This window comes from Coenobita brevimanus, chromosome 30, assembly GCF_032717465.1.
Source record: "Coenobita brevimanus isolate Jiangsu-jjx chromosome 30, ASM3271746v2, whole genome shotgun sequence".
Classification (NCBI taxonomy): domain Eukaryota; kingdom Metazoa; phylum Arthropoda; class Malacostraca; order Decapoda; family Coenobitidae; genus Coenobita; species Coenobita brevimanus.
This window is the reverse complement of record NC_136983.1, coordinates 30,338,691-30,354,006: the sequence shown is the minus strand read 5'-3', so window position 1 is coordinate 30,354,006 and position 15,316 is coordinate 30,338,691. Positions and strand designations below refer to the sequence as shown.

The following is a 15,316-nucleotide window of genomic DNA, read 5'->3' as shown; positions in this document are numbered from 1 at the left end:
CATCGAAAATTCATAGAGAAATCGCTCACCTGAGGTTTAAAATACTCCATTTAGGTACGATTACTTCCTTACCTGATTGGGTTTTCTAACAGGCTGGCACCAAAGAAAACGAGTTCTATGGGAGGGTAACTATTTTATCCACTCATAAACAGTATTTATTTATTTACTTGGTACGAATTTATATGTAGTACAAGAGTATATTGGTTTTCAAACAGTAATATAGGCATTATAAGCATTGTTTCACTCACTAATTCATCACCATTCATGACCTTTTTTTTCTCACATTACATGATCATCATTTCTGACTGTTTCTTCCTCTAATGCTATGTAAACTTTGTCCTCCACATTGTCATCGATTGGGGAATCACTCTGGCCCTGAATATCTTTATTGGCCAGGTCACTGGTAACAGGTGAATTGCCGAGACAATGGCGTGCAGGGGGGGGGGGGAAGAGGTTATGCGGTGTAAGGCATTGTCCCTGCTTGGCATCTTGTAGAGGAATAGAGGAAGGTGTCCCGTGTATACGTGCCAAAAATCACTCGCAAAATCACTCACGAAAATTGAAAATTGTGCAAATTAGGGACCTTGCAATGTTGCCGCGTTAATTCACTTCGCCGGGACATGAGTGCACATCATGTGTGGACGTTAATTCACGTCACCGGGACGGCGCGGGTTAAAGTGTTCTCTCCATCTGCTCACTTTTTCTTCGTTTTCCACTAGTAATCTACCATTGTTATCTTTCACTCCCCAACTAACTTCTTTAACACCCTGTCTAACTCTACCTCTTTCCAGAACATTTTCTTATATTTCCTCCACTTTACACTTAAATTCCTTACAAATTTCTCATCCAGTCTCTTCTTACTCCCTCTTACTAGTCTTTTCACCTTTCTCTTCGTCTCTGCATACAACTCTCTCTTCCGTCTTTCAACTTCTTGCATGACCCTGTTTTTCATTCACTCATTGTATGCTTTCTTCTTTTGTGTCACAGCTTCCCTCACCTCTTCAGTCCAGCAAGATGTTCCCTACACCCCCTTTCATCTTCTCTTCACCCCACACACCTCCTCACATGCTGCACATATTTCTTCTGTGAATATCTTGCACACAACTTAAGCACTGCCATTCTCATCCATCCCTGCAGCACACCCCACTCAGCAACTACTCCATCCACCTTCACATTCCCTACTTTTCCATTCATATCTCCAATCAAAAACACTCTCTCATTCCTTTCAAACTTTTCCATGCACACTTCCACATTTGTCCAGAACTCTTCTCTCACTCTGCTTGCACGATCTTGCGTTGGTGTATACCCACACACAATCGTCCACATTTGTAGTCCAACTTTGAATCTTACCCATACAATCCTTGAGCCAACTGATCCATACCGTACTTTCTTATATTCTCCTTCCATCTGTTACTCAAAACAATACACACTCCTTTTGCACTCTCATTCTCACCTACTCCAGCACATATATCCCATCCATACTCCCATGCTCTCACACTCACCTCACCATTTTGTTTCAGTTATTCCACATACATCCACTTTCGCACACTCAAACACCATGTCAGTCTCTCTCTCTTTCACCTCATCATTCGCACCCCGTACATTCCATATAGCTATCTGTACCATGTCATTTGTTTTGTCCTTAGTCGTCACTTATTGGTCAGTCCTGGTCTGAGGCTTCTTGTTCGTATTTTTACTTTGCATGGTAATTAAGTTTGTATGGTAAATAACTTACAGTGTTATGTAATGTAAGAAAACTCTTGCATGTTTTGTTTGTCTCCGAGTTGGTAACTGTGCTCTCTTTTTCTATTTCGGTAACTGTGAAAACAGTGAAGTGTTGTTGCAAGGAGAGAAGTTTTTATTGAAGTTTGTACATCATCGGTACTTGTGAAAATAGTGAAGTGTTGTCAAGCATTAAGTGTAATTGCAGTTAGTAAAGTTTGCATAATTCCAGTGCTTGTGAAAACAGTGAATTGAAGTTAGAAAGCATTAAGTGTAGTTATTTGGAAAGTAAAGACAGTGAGCTTCAGAAGCCAGTGTTCATTTATGATGCCTGAGCTGATCTTGTGTACTGTACTGTTACATCTGATGGCCGACCATAGGTAGAACAACTCACTGGGCAACATCCTTCCTATACTGTACTACTACTGCTGGAGCCTGTGGCAGTGTGGGGTGGGGACATAACACTGGTGCCAGCAGAGTGGATATTTTTGAGTGCAGCTGTGAGTCTAACCTTCGACGTGGAGCAAGGGGGTGTGCAGACAAGATCCCGAGCTGGGCAGGAGGACGAGGTGTCACTGGCTGCAATTATGGAGTTATTACAAGCACAAATACAGTGGAACCATCTCGGGAAGAAGATTCCAGCCCTGCAACCATGAGTTACTGGAGTCAGTGGGACCTTCTTTGTTTGAACAACAGACTACTGGAGCGTCAGTGAGAGACACCTGATGGCTTCAGCAAGTATTGGCAACTGTTGGTTCCGAAGAAAATGAGGTCTAAGATCCTGGATGAGTATCATAACCAGATCACTCTCAAGTACCTGGGAGTGAAGAAAACCCTAATCCGCCTGCGAGGTTCTGCTGGATTGTCATGCATCAGGATGTTGAAGAGTGGTGTCGGGCCTGTGATGTGTGCTGTGCCAGGAAGGGACCCAAGAAATGTGGTTGTGCCCCTCTTCAGCTGTACCAAGTGGGTGCACCGATGGAACGAGTCACGGTGGACATTGCTGGACCCGTACCACTGACTGAAAGAGGAAACCAGTATATATGTGTCCGCCATGGACTACTTCACAAAGTGGCCGGAAGCCTATGCTATCCCCGATCAAGAGGCTGCGACTGTTGCTCAGGTGTTTCTATCGTTTTGGGATGCAACAAGAGCTACATTCAGACCAGGGTCTGAACTTCGAGTCTGCTGTGTTCAATGGATGCTGCAAGTTATTGGGGATCAAGCAGACCAGGATGACTCCACTAAGGCCACAGTCACATGGGATGGTGGAGAAATTCATCTGGACCCTAGAACAAGAACTGGCCAAGTACTGCACAGAGTGACAAACAGAATGGGACCAGAAATCACCTGCAATGATGATGGCATATCGGTCTGCATCCCATGAATCTACCGGCTACACCCTTGCAAAACTGATGTTGGGCCATGAGTTACGCTTACCAGGAAGACCACCTGGTGAAGAACTGCCAACAGACACCTCCAGCTATGCGAAGCGTCTTCAGAAAAGGCTGGCTGAGGCACATCATGAAGTGCGAGGAGCCTTCAGGTTTTAAGGAGAGGTGATGAAGTGCCAGTATTATGCCAAGGTAAGGGAGGTGAGCTTCACGGATGGTGACCAAGTTTGGGTATACAATCCTCGGCGAAAGAAGGGACAGTCACTGAAGCTGCAGAGCCCATGGGATGAGCCTTACACTGTGTTGGAGTGTAGGATTGCCCGTCAGACGTAACGTATCGGATTCGGGGAGGCAGGAAGTCTCGGCCGAAGGTGGTACACGTGAATCGTCTGTGGCAGTACCGTGGGCTTGGACAGTACGGCTGGGACATCTCCAAGGAATCATGCTCTCCCTCAGCTGAGGATGTTGAAGAGGGCCAAGGAGCTGAAGTGCAAGAGGATGGTGACAGTTTCCCAAGAGAAGAAGTGCATCAGGAAGAGGACCAAGACCTTCCAGGAGTGGACTGTGTAGAGGAGCAAGGGTGTCATCAGAAGCGGCAGAGAAGAAGACCTGATAAGTAGAAGGATTATTCTGTGTATAGTTAGATGTTTCATTAGGATTAATTATGCTTTTGTACTTTTGTTGGGACGACAAAGAACTAGGCAGGGGGTAGTGTTGGGAAGCGGGATTTGCCAGTTAGGTGCTAGAGAAGCTTCTCGGCGTTTCGGGTACGGTAGTTCCGCTACCAGTACGAGTCAGAGTTGCAGGTTTGCCTGCTGTTAGAGAGCGTAGTTATTTCGTAAGTTGTACATTATTATTATTTTTTTTTCTTTATGATGTTTTATGTGATTGTTAAATTATGTAACTGAAATTAAGTTTGTATGGTAAATAATTTACAGTGTTATGTAATGTGAGAAAACTCTTGCATGTTTTGTTTGTCTCCAAGTTGGTAACTGTGCTCTCTCTTTCTGGAATACACCAGAACTGTTGTTCTTGTAGAATGTAGATCATTCTCAAACAGTGCAAGGTTATAGACTAGAGCAAGTTTTAGTCGGTTTCCAGATCAGTTTGAGTGTAGTGCAGTGTCGGGGAAGATTGTATATTTTCGGTAATTGTGAACAGTGAAGTGTTGTTGGCAAGCAGTGAAGTTTTTATTGAAGTTTCTACTTCATCAGTACTTGTGAAAATAATGAAGTATTGTCAAGCGTTAAGTGTAATTACAGTTAGTAAAGTTTGTATAACTCCAGTGCTTGTGAAAACAGTGAAGTTGGAAAGCATTAAGTGTAGTAATTTGGAAAGTAAAGACAGTGAACTTAAGAAGCCAGTTTATTCACAATGCCTGAGCTGATCTTATGTACTGTACACCTAAAGAATGACCACAGGAAGAACAACTCACTGGGCAACGTCCTTCCTATACTGAACTACTGCTGTTGGAGCCTGTGGCAGTGTGGGGTGAGGACATAACAATATATATATACTCTGATTGGCCCGTATTCTCGTCAAGTAAGGAGACTCTTTGTCAACTCTTCCTTAGCTGTTTAATTTTGTATGTGGCTGGTTAATATACTCTTGTACACCTATTTATGCAAAGTATGGCACTGTTGTAAGAATTTAAAAACACGGAATAAGATGTAAGGTGTAATATGCAAAATATATCACTTAGGAAAATGGTGTTTGGCAGCTTCCTTAGCCGACGAGATCATGGACCCATGTTTTTTTCCATAACAGTATTAACTGGATTGGAAGACATGTTAACATTTTCTCAGGAAATAAAACATTTATGACATATCGATGACTGCTCACTGACAGACTAAAATACCAAAACGTTCGTTAAGTCACTAGGAATATGAGAATTTATTTGAATAATGATGAGCTCACTCTCGATTTGTAATAAACAGAAAATTAATTACAAATTTTTTTTCCCCTGAGATGCAGCATAAATGAAGTAAATATAATTAGATAAATAAATGAATAAGCTACAGGATCACAAAATTACCATAATACTTTGTGCTTGAAAAGTGTCTTTTTGCAATATAAGAGTAACTGGATTTTTAACAATGTCTTCAAGTGACTGTATGGGCATGGGAATATATCTGACAGCCAGGAGGGACGTCAGGCTGCCGGCGTAGCTCCGCGTCAGCACCAGCGTGGCCAGCATCCACACACCCGCCACAACACGCTCACACCACCACCACCCAACCCTCTCGCTCACATCTGCAACAGCACCAACACCCATGATGCCAGATGACAGAAGAAAACGATTAATATATGGACACAACAATGTCTCTTTATGTAAAAATGGTGTTAAATTTGACGTCACTTTTGTCCATCTGCTATCTTGAACGGCCATTTTGTGGACACCAAACTGTATGAACACTTCCATGAAATAATTAAGAGGTGATGCTGACAGTGTTAATTGAAAACAAGTGGCTGAAAAATCTAGACAAGTTGTCAGTCCTGAAGATGTCAGAACAAAATATCTCGCAACGGAACACAGTGTGAAACCTTCTAATATCAGATGTCAAAAGAAAAAACGTTACTGAAATAACCTTTGTGTATGACTTGCAAACCAAAAACTTGAAAAAAGGACAAGAGCACCACACCTTGTTGCATCAACACTCGTACACAGTTAGCAGTGTTGATGAGCAGTCTCTTCCAGTGTGATGCATTAAGAGGCAGGCTGTGTGGTAGGAGTTGCAAAGCAGCGAGCACAACCATCAGTGTCACCAGGATGCCAACCCACACTAAGGGACCCAGTGGCAACAGGAAGCTCCAGGGATCCACCTCACCCTGTCCTCGACCGCCCAGGATGCGGGCATTGCCAAAAACAACAGGGTAGGCAAAGTCAACTGCTGTAGCGCGTTCCAAGGAGATGGCATAGGGACCCAGGCTAATGTCTGCCTCCTAAGTGTGATAATGATAATGAAATGGAATTATCTGCCGCATCAGGGACAGTATGATACAAGCAATCACACACACACACACACACACACACACACACACACACACACGTGACTTTTTGGTCTTGTAATATGTAAATCTTGAGATTTGGTTAAAGATATTGTTCTAGTTGAAGGCAGGAGAAGTTAAAGATGAATACAGGGACTTGATCTTCATTTATTATCTTCCAGGAAAGTCTCAGTTGAGGAGAGTATGTATTACACAGGAACATAATTTCCTAAGTCTCGTCGGACCCCACTTCTTATTTTCTCTCTCCACTACATGTCAGTTCTATGGCTAGTCTCTTTCTCATCTCTGATTCCTACATTCTCGTTTAGCAGGGGTAGTGTCACTTGGGCTACACTGTCGTGGAAGCGTCTAGAACCCTGTATGACTGTGTGTATGTAGTGCTTCCGATGCCTACTGGCATACTCTTCATTAAGTATTTGCTAAACTTCTAGAACCCTGTATGTCTGTGTGTATGTAGTGCTTCCAGTGCCTACTGGCATACTGTTCATTAAGTATTTACTGAACTCATTTCCTTTTGGTCGATTCTCACTGACACACTTCCTATCTCACACCCTGGCTTGGTGCTTCTATCTATCTATCTATCCATCCATCTATCTATCCATCTATCTATAAGGTGTATTATTATAATATGGAGTCCTGACATCCACACACACACACACACACACACACACACACACACACACAAATTAATACTACAGTAAGACAAAAAAAAGTTATAAAGTATTCACATGAGGGACAAAATAGCAGCATATATGACAATGACTATGAGGAAGTGTTGGAAGTACATTACCTTATGCAAAATTAGCTTAGCAGTGAGATATGTGAGAGTAAGCCTGAGATATGAAAAATGAGTGTAGTAAACTTTGTTAAATTGTGAATACTTATGAAATTAACCTGCCCCGTCCTAACCGATTTTCCACCACTGACTCCCCCCAATCTCGACCAATTTTGGAAAAAAAATTTTTTTGGCTCAAACCTCCGCTTTTGTTGAAAAACATCGAAAATTCATAGAGAAATCACTCACTGAGGTTTAAAATACTGAATACAGGTAGCAGTGCCCCTTACCTTACTGGGTTTTCTATCAGGCTGGCTCCAAAGAAAATGAGTTCTATGGGAGGGTAACTATTCCACACCACTCATAAACGGTATTTATTTATTTATTTGGTACGAATTTATATGTAGTATGAGAGTATATTGATTTTCACACAGTAATATAGGCAATATAAGCATTGGTTCACTCACCAAACATAAACATACCTGACCTTTTTTGGTGACGTTACCTGATCATCATTTCTGACTGTTTCTTCCTTTAATGCTAAGTAAACTTTGTCCTCCACATTGTCATTGATTGGGGAATTTCGTACCGTGGCATGACATGTCTTTACTGGCCAGGTCACTGGTAACAGGTGAATTGCCGAGACAATGGCATGTGGGGGGGGAGGTCATGTGGGGTAAGGCATTGTCCCTGCCTGGCATCTTCTAGAGGAAGGTGTCCCGTGTATCTGTACCAAAAATCATGCGCGAAACTTGAAAAATGTCCAAATGACAGACCTTGCAATTGTGGTACGTTTATATACGTCAATGGGACTCACAGTGACAAAACATTCGGATGTATGTATACATCAACGGGATGCAGTGGGTTAAATGGTGTGCAGAGAACATACTGTACACATCAGATAGAGAGAGTCCACAAAGAAGGAAATACGAGAGTGTGTGTGGAAATTTTTGAATCAGTGGTGCCTGAGCATCCAAAAGAAATGTGAGTAGAATTGATTATACTGCAGTGATGAGGGAATGAACATAATTTTTGTAACAAACATGAAACAGTAAGTTGATCTAGGAAAGAACAGATATATTAACAGGTCCTGACTGTAGAAGTTCCAAACCACTTCTTGCATTCATGTACCACATCAGAAATGTGGATAACAGTGCATATTAACCCAGGCTGTCCTGGTGGTGTATATATACAGTCAAACTTTTTGTCATGCTCAGTCCTGGAGATGTATATAAATGCCTTGCAATTGTGAACCCCATCAAGGCCAAAATTTTCAAGTTTCTTGGTTGATTTTTGGTAGGCATGTGGAGCAAACCTTACTCTCATAGCCGCCAGGTGACGACACGTCACGTGACCTTTGGTCGCCTCCCACTCGTCCACTCTGTTGCCATCACTGATCTGAGACAGACATGTAGTGCTGTGGTCTATCCGACGAAGCAGTTCAAGACCTATTGAATACCTTTACTAATAGCAGTGATTCCCCCATCGATGACAATGCCGTAGACAAAGACTATGTGTTGCCTGAGCACATTAGCAGTAGCAGTGATGAGGAGGTGTTGTCCCCAAGAAAAGTGAAATATGAGGTACCACATGGCTGGGAAATCACCACCTGCACCCCATGCATGTGCACAAGCCTCAGTCCTGCCTGAAGATAAAGGATTGAGTGACAATGAGGACGAGGACCAGCACGAATCCAAAGGTCGTTGTCCGCCTTCATCGTTGGGGAAGGCAAGGATTTCAATGTGGGGAGCCAAAGGGACGGCGAGGCAAAAAATAAGGTCAGGCCTTATTTCATTGTTTGGGGAAGGCAAAAGTGTTGTGGGCAGGCCAGGTAGTGAAAGTGAGATTGTTGGGGGCAGGCAAGCGAGTGAAAGTGAGAGTGGTGGGGGCAGGCAGGCCTCAACTGGGCAACCACTTCCCCGACTTCCTGACCCCATCCCTCCAACACCGACCCATGCTAATCCCCAGCGCAAGTGCCAAGTATGCAAGTACTCGAAAGTCAGGCCAAAAACTCAGGGGAAGGACACGAGATTTCAGTGTGATGAGTGCAGCTTAGGATTGTGCATACATCCATGTTTCAAAGAATACCACACCTTACAGAACTACTAAGAATGTGTGTACTGTACTTGCGATATGATGCTATAATTGTAAGGCCTTGTAAATATGTTAGAATAGTAGCGTAAGGTGAGTAATGGTATACTGTAAGTGGAAATGAAACACATAGTGAATACAGCGTGCAAGAATTTGACGATTTCGATGTGTTCTGTGAGTAAGGCTACACTTATATACCCTATATTAGTATGTGAAAACCATTATGTTCTTGAATGACCTACCAGTTCCTACGTAATGAACCTCTTTATACCTTCCCTGAGCATTCTGGCCAAATCTGGTACATTTGGCCCTTGCATAGAAGATGAGAATGAGGGCACGCTGTGGACCACAAGAGGGTAATGGCGATAGGGAGGACCCCCCCAAAATGGCATTTCTAGAGCCAGGTGAGACTTTAATGGTTGTTTTCCATGGTTTCACATCAAAACCGACCGTTTTAGCCAAAAAACCCAAGGTCGAAAAGTTGCAGGGATTGGGGTGATTTTTTTGTGCCAGAGTAGTCGGGATGCAGCGGGTTAAACAAGTGTGCAAAATTAATCATTATTTGCTATATATGAATAATAGCAATAACTTAATGATAGTCTACTTTCGAGGAGAGAGATTATTTTTCAGTATCATATTAATACTAATTAGTATAATTAATGTTTCCAAACAGAAACTTACTCCCCGCTGTGTCATTCCAATCATGCCAGACCAGGAACCATCCGGTCTCTTGGCCCCCCAGGCACCATCACTGGGAGCGACAAACGTGAAGCTGAAAGGCACGAGACAAGATGCACTGTATACTCAGCCGCACAGAAGATGTGGTTCTCTTCAGGTAGTCTGGCCTTAACTTTAATAGCTAGTCTTATGGGTATTCTGTAACAACACTGGTTCAAGAAAGTCTTTGTGTTCAGTTACACAGATACAAATTTAGGAAAGGCTGACTCTCCATTAACTGAAGGGTTAATGAATGACACATACCAAACATGGTATGTCCGTTTCCCAGGGGTCTGGAGTTTTTTAGAGCATAAAAAGCACTTCTTTTTCCGTCAAATTATCCACCTCAAGGAAAAGCACTTCTTTAAGAAAAAAAAAAAAAATTAACATACTTGAAGTTCAAAACTTCGGCTATGACTTCCAGCAGAGTAACTTCAGGGCTGAGAATTATGACTCGCTTCCCCCCGGGTGCCTCTGGATCATCCACCACCTTGGTCGCGTAGAAAGGCATTGGCACATACGCCACTGTTAACTGAGTACCATCCATGAGTCTACAGGCAAATGAAATTTCTGTTAGAAATTACATGTATTAAATAAAACTTAAAACAGTTGGCCCTTTCAGGTGAAAGAAACCCTTACTTTTGAAATTATTTGAACAGTTATACAATCACTGCGTCACAGAAGTACTTTTTTCCTAAATTGAATATTACCTTCTTGGAACAGTAAGAACGACAGGAAAATTATCAGAGTGACTGAAAAATGGTAGAATGATGTGTGAATGCCTTCTGGGGTGAAGCTTATATTTCGAAGGCTGCAGTGATGAGTGACAGGGTTTATAATTTCACAAGGTTGCTTCTTGATAGTTCCTTTACCATTACAATTATTCGCCCATATTTATGAACCATGCCTACACATTTTAATGTAAGGAACATGGTTATGATGATATAAAATAAATTTACCATGGATTAATGCATGCAGATAATCGATTCAGTATACAGAGCACTTTTCGTCTCTTCTCCTTGATGCTTCCTGTTGCTAAAACCTCTGCAAACTATCCTCAAGTAAACATTTCAAAGATTATCTTAATAGCACTTCTTATCAAAGGAGGCTGTGCCCCGGCTGTGAGTTATGTGGATGAAGAAGGACCGTAGTCTCGTCGGTTAAGAAAGCTCCCTTTCACCTCTTCCTAAGCGATTTATCTTGCTTATTACACCTTGCCGTCCTCTTCTGAGTTACTTAAACGATTCTCATATCATCATGCTCTGCACAAATTACGTGTAAAACTATATTAGCCAACCGTATCCGAAAATAATCGATAAGGAAGAGGTGTTAGGGAGCTCCCTCAACTGACACTCTTATGAGTTAAAGTCTCAAATACCTGATAATTTACCTATTGAACTTGTCAGAGAATGGAGGCTGGTGAAATTCGATCAATGAACTCTCCTTATTCCTGCAAGAGGCAATTCGCAATGGCTGGGCTTCTGGCTTCACAAACGGCAAATACACATACACACTGCATCTGGAAAGTGATAAACACAGACGTAAGGTTATTCATACAATGAGATTTCATATCACTCTTAAAGTATGTTGTGACAATTTGTATTGCTACTGACCCAGGCAGACGTGACGAGGTGTTGAGTACGATGAGCATGGAATTGGTCATAGCGAAGGTTTTACGGAGGTGGTGGAGGCGATGGAGTGGGAGACGGGAGAGAACAACGACTCTCGTGGACCACACCAACAGACGCTCCTTTTGAGACCATTCAGCGAACGTGGTGAGGAAGGCTGGGTCATCACTCACCACCACCACCGCCACGGACCTGGACACTTGCCGTAGCTGCAACACCTTCCATGTTAGAATTTAATGGCAGGAGCTGCACATACATGACCTGTAAAGTGAATTATTGACCCACTTTGACAGCTCATAACATCACTAAACTCTTTTTGCCCCAACTTGATCTCAAATTGACATCTCCCTATCTTGAGTGCTAAGTCGTAATAACAGATTAACACTAGAATATGATGCTGTTCATGAAGAAGTGCTAAGGAAAGAACATAGAGCCATAGCATTGACTTTTTCTGCCACTGAGCTGCGTTAAATAAACTGCAAAAGGGAAAAAATCTGGTCAAAGATAGAGTAGCAGACCAATGATATATAACATACTGGAGTGTTATACACATGAACACGAATGTCTGCTGAAAATCCGGATTAAATAAATCAAATACATACGGAAATAAAGGCTTTTTAATGGACTGTGCAAGTAAATGTACAAAAAATATTTTCGTTTGTAAACTCATTACTAAAAAAGCATTTCTTGAGTTTGATAAGATTGCTTTATGGTAGTACTAATTATGCAAAAATCATATTTTTGGAGAAGTTGCCACTGTGAACGAAGTCCTTTTTCGACTGAAATTATTATTGTCCATAGGTAAATTAGACAAATATCAGAAGCATCATCGTAGTAAAAGTGGCTTTACTATGTACTGTCTGGACAAAGATCACTATTGACCAGAATAATCACCAGAATGCTTCATTGATAGTAAGCCGCATACACCATTTATTAATGGCAACAAGATCGTGTTTTTATTGTACGGAACTTTTCAGAATATTGTCATTTGAATGTACGAACACAAAGGCGGTTCTGTGAGACCTATATTGCCTATCTTAAAACCAGAACTTCTGTAGATAAAAGGCCATACGTTTTCCCATTAATGATTGGGATCTATACAGACACGGACGCATTATCTCCATCTCTGGCTGAAGTAAAATTAAACCTGGTGTATTATTTATTGCTCCTTAAAGCCTGCTTCTGGCCAGTTAGTATGGCTGCGCAGATAAAAATTTCGATTTTACACGAAGTATCAAGAGGACTGGGTCGAAACGTAGGAACTGTATCGCAACTTGTGCGTAAGTATATTAGCAGTATTTAAATCACAGACTCTGTTGGTGTCCATGATGCATGGTCGTGGAGGGTGCAGACATGCTTCTCGGTGCTCACTCCTCTAGCTTTCTAGGGCTGCTCACCGGCATTATTATTATTATTTTTTCACCCTTCTGGTGATGCTAGGCTTAGCTAGTACTCAGTTACCTCCCTTCCCTGATAGTTCGGAACAGTAGGTGTCTGTTCCATTACACTGAGCTTGCCTTTGCTTACTCGCCCACAGAGGGTCCACCCCCCCTACTGATCGCTCTGGGGCGTGAATCGACACGGTCGGGCCTCCCTGGAGTGGTTTGAGAGGGTAATTTCGGACTTAGGCATTTTGTCCTGGTTTGTTTACCCCTTACTTGTTTTTCCTCCTTCTTCCCACTTCTCCCGTTAGGGGGAAGCGGTTACTATGGCGGATGCACCTACTGCCTCCCCCTCTTCAGGGGAGGAGGTGGTTCAGACGAATAGACTGATAGACGGACTAACCACCCCCAGACAGAACAGCCCCCAACTTGATCAGCGCTTGACATTATTGTTAATAATGCACAGTTCGTCAACCCCCATGCTCTTGGTTTCACCCCCTTGAGCAGTCTGTCCTTTCATCAGCAAGAAAGTGATTGATGGCTGGGCTGGGGAGGTGGAACAAGTAAAGAAAAACTTACTAATGGAGACTTGTTCATAAAAACTGTCAACCCCTCCCAAGTAAAAGACTTGATGAAACTGCCTAAACTCCTCTGTCATGATGTCGAACCAAGGATCCTGCATGCCATGAATACCTGCAAAGGTGTGATCACCTGCAAGGATCTCATAGTTATGGAAGAGGACGAAATCATACAGGAACTTGCTCAGCAGGACCTAAGTGATGCCTGGTTTAACACTAGATATTCCGAAGGTGTGAGGACGAAGACGGCCACTATTGTTTTGACCTTCGGCAAAGTTTCACTCCCAGCCCATGTCAAAGTTCGTTACAAAATTGGTAATGTAAGGCCATATATATCCAACCCACTTCGTTGTTTAAGGTGTCAATAATTTGGGCACAATGATAAGACTTGTCGGGCTTCACAGTCAGTATGTGGCAAATGTGCAACACGGGGACACGATGCTGAGCACAGCACATCAGAGACTGTCTGTTCCTTTCACTGTAAGGGTGCTCACTCCACTTCCTCTAGGGACTGTCCCAAGTGGAAGGAGGAGAAAGAGGTCTGTGCGATAGGTCCTATGCTTCGGCGATGATGTCCTGTCCTGCGATGTGCTCTGTTGAAACACAGACTGACTCTGAACCAGTTCCTCTTGCCATGCACTCTACCTCTCCGCATCAGCCTCCTGTCCAATCCAACTCTCAAACTGACATCCCTGTTGCAACTTCTTGCTCCCAGGCTGCTGATACCTCTCAGGCAGTCAGGCCTAAACCGAAGTCCGACAACTCAAGTGTAATATGACCACCCTCATGAAACAGTCACATTCTCATGTTCTTCCTGCTCCTGGTCCAGCGAGGGAGAGAAGGGTAAGCTCTTCCTCTGGGGGCTCTGGGAGTCTCATTATTGATGATAAAGTGGAGGTTTCCATAAGTACCCACCAGGATATGTACCCCGGTGGTTGCTCGCCTGTTGGTGAGCAACATAAAAAAACTAAGAACATTGGCCACCCTCACAAATCTTAAACCACTGCATGCACTATGTTACAGTGGCATTGTAGGAATCTTGGGAAAAAGTTACGCAGTAAAGCAATCTTGCTTTCTATCCACAGGCCAGGCATTATTTGTTTACAGGAGATGCACATAGTGACTTACCCTGATCCTTCATGGTTCAAATACTACTACTTGAATAGAAGATATGATGGTCATGAAGTTGCCATATACATAAACAAATCACACCCACAAATGGAAGTGGTTCTAAATTCTACTCTGGAAGCTGCCGTGTACAGAGAAAAATGTAATAACATGTATAAGTCTATTTGCTCTCTCTACTATCTGTCACATGGCCCCATTGATAGTGATACTTTGAATTCACTATTTGAACATCTGCCTGGGAATAGGTTAGTGTTGGGAGACTTTAACACCCATCACTATCAATGGCGTAGCTTGAGGATTGGTGGTCATGGGGAGCAAGTAGCTGATCTATACTACAGTCCAACCTCTGTCTTTTGAACGATGGCAATGTGACTCGTGAAGATAACTGTCCTGGTAACTTTCAGCCATTGACTTATCTCTGGCCTCCCCAGGTATACATCAAGATTTATCGTGGGACACTTACGATGACTCCTTGGGATGTGATCATTTACTCATTTGTCTTTCTTATGCACGCAACACTGTTTTGGACCCTCCACCTCCAAAATTTAAGTATGAGAAAGCAGACTGGGGATCCTTCTCAAGGACATCTTGGGAGACCATAGATGGAAAGGTTGAAAATTTAACCAATTCCATTATACACGTGGCTGAGGCTGCTATTCCCAAGGCTTCTACAGTTCATGTGAAGCACAGAGCACATTGGTGGATGCCGGATTACCGACTTGCATTAAGGAAATGCAGTAGGAAATACAGGATTTTTTATAGTCAGCCTACGGAGGAAAATTTTATTGCATACAAACAGGCACGGGCTGAGGCATGGAGAACTATTCAAAGGGGGAAACGTGACTCCTGGCTATCTTTTGTGTCCACGGTGAATCATTCTACACTATTAACC

General features: G+C 42.8%; 1 protein-coding gene across 1 annotated transcript in view; it reads right to left on the bottom strand.

The window, feature by feature from the left end:
• Positions 1-15,316, bottom strand: part of LOC145395277 (uncharacterized) — a 38,660-nt gene that overhangs the window by 6,022 nt on the left and 17,322 nt on the right. Inside the window, exons 4-9 of the mRNA XM_080268957.1 lie at positions 11,322-11,545; positions 11,099-11,227; positions 10,101-10,259; positions 9,673-9,763; positions 5,759-6,059; positions 5,152-5,369 (exon numbers count right to left, since the gene is read on the bottom strand). Of these exons, the coding sequence (XP_080125083.1) occupies positions 5,152-5,369; positions 5,759-6,059; positions 9,673-9,763; positions 10,101-10,259; positions 11,099-11,227; positions 11,322-11,545 (1,122 nt within the window). The remainder of the gene's footprint in view (positions 1-5,151; positions 5,370-5,758; positions 6,060-9,672; positions 9,764-10,100; positions 10,260-11,098; positions 11,228-11,321; positions 11,546-15,316) is intronic.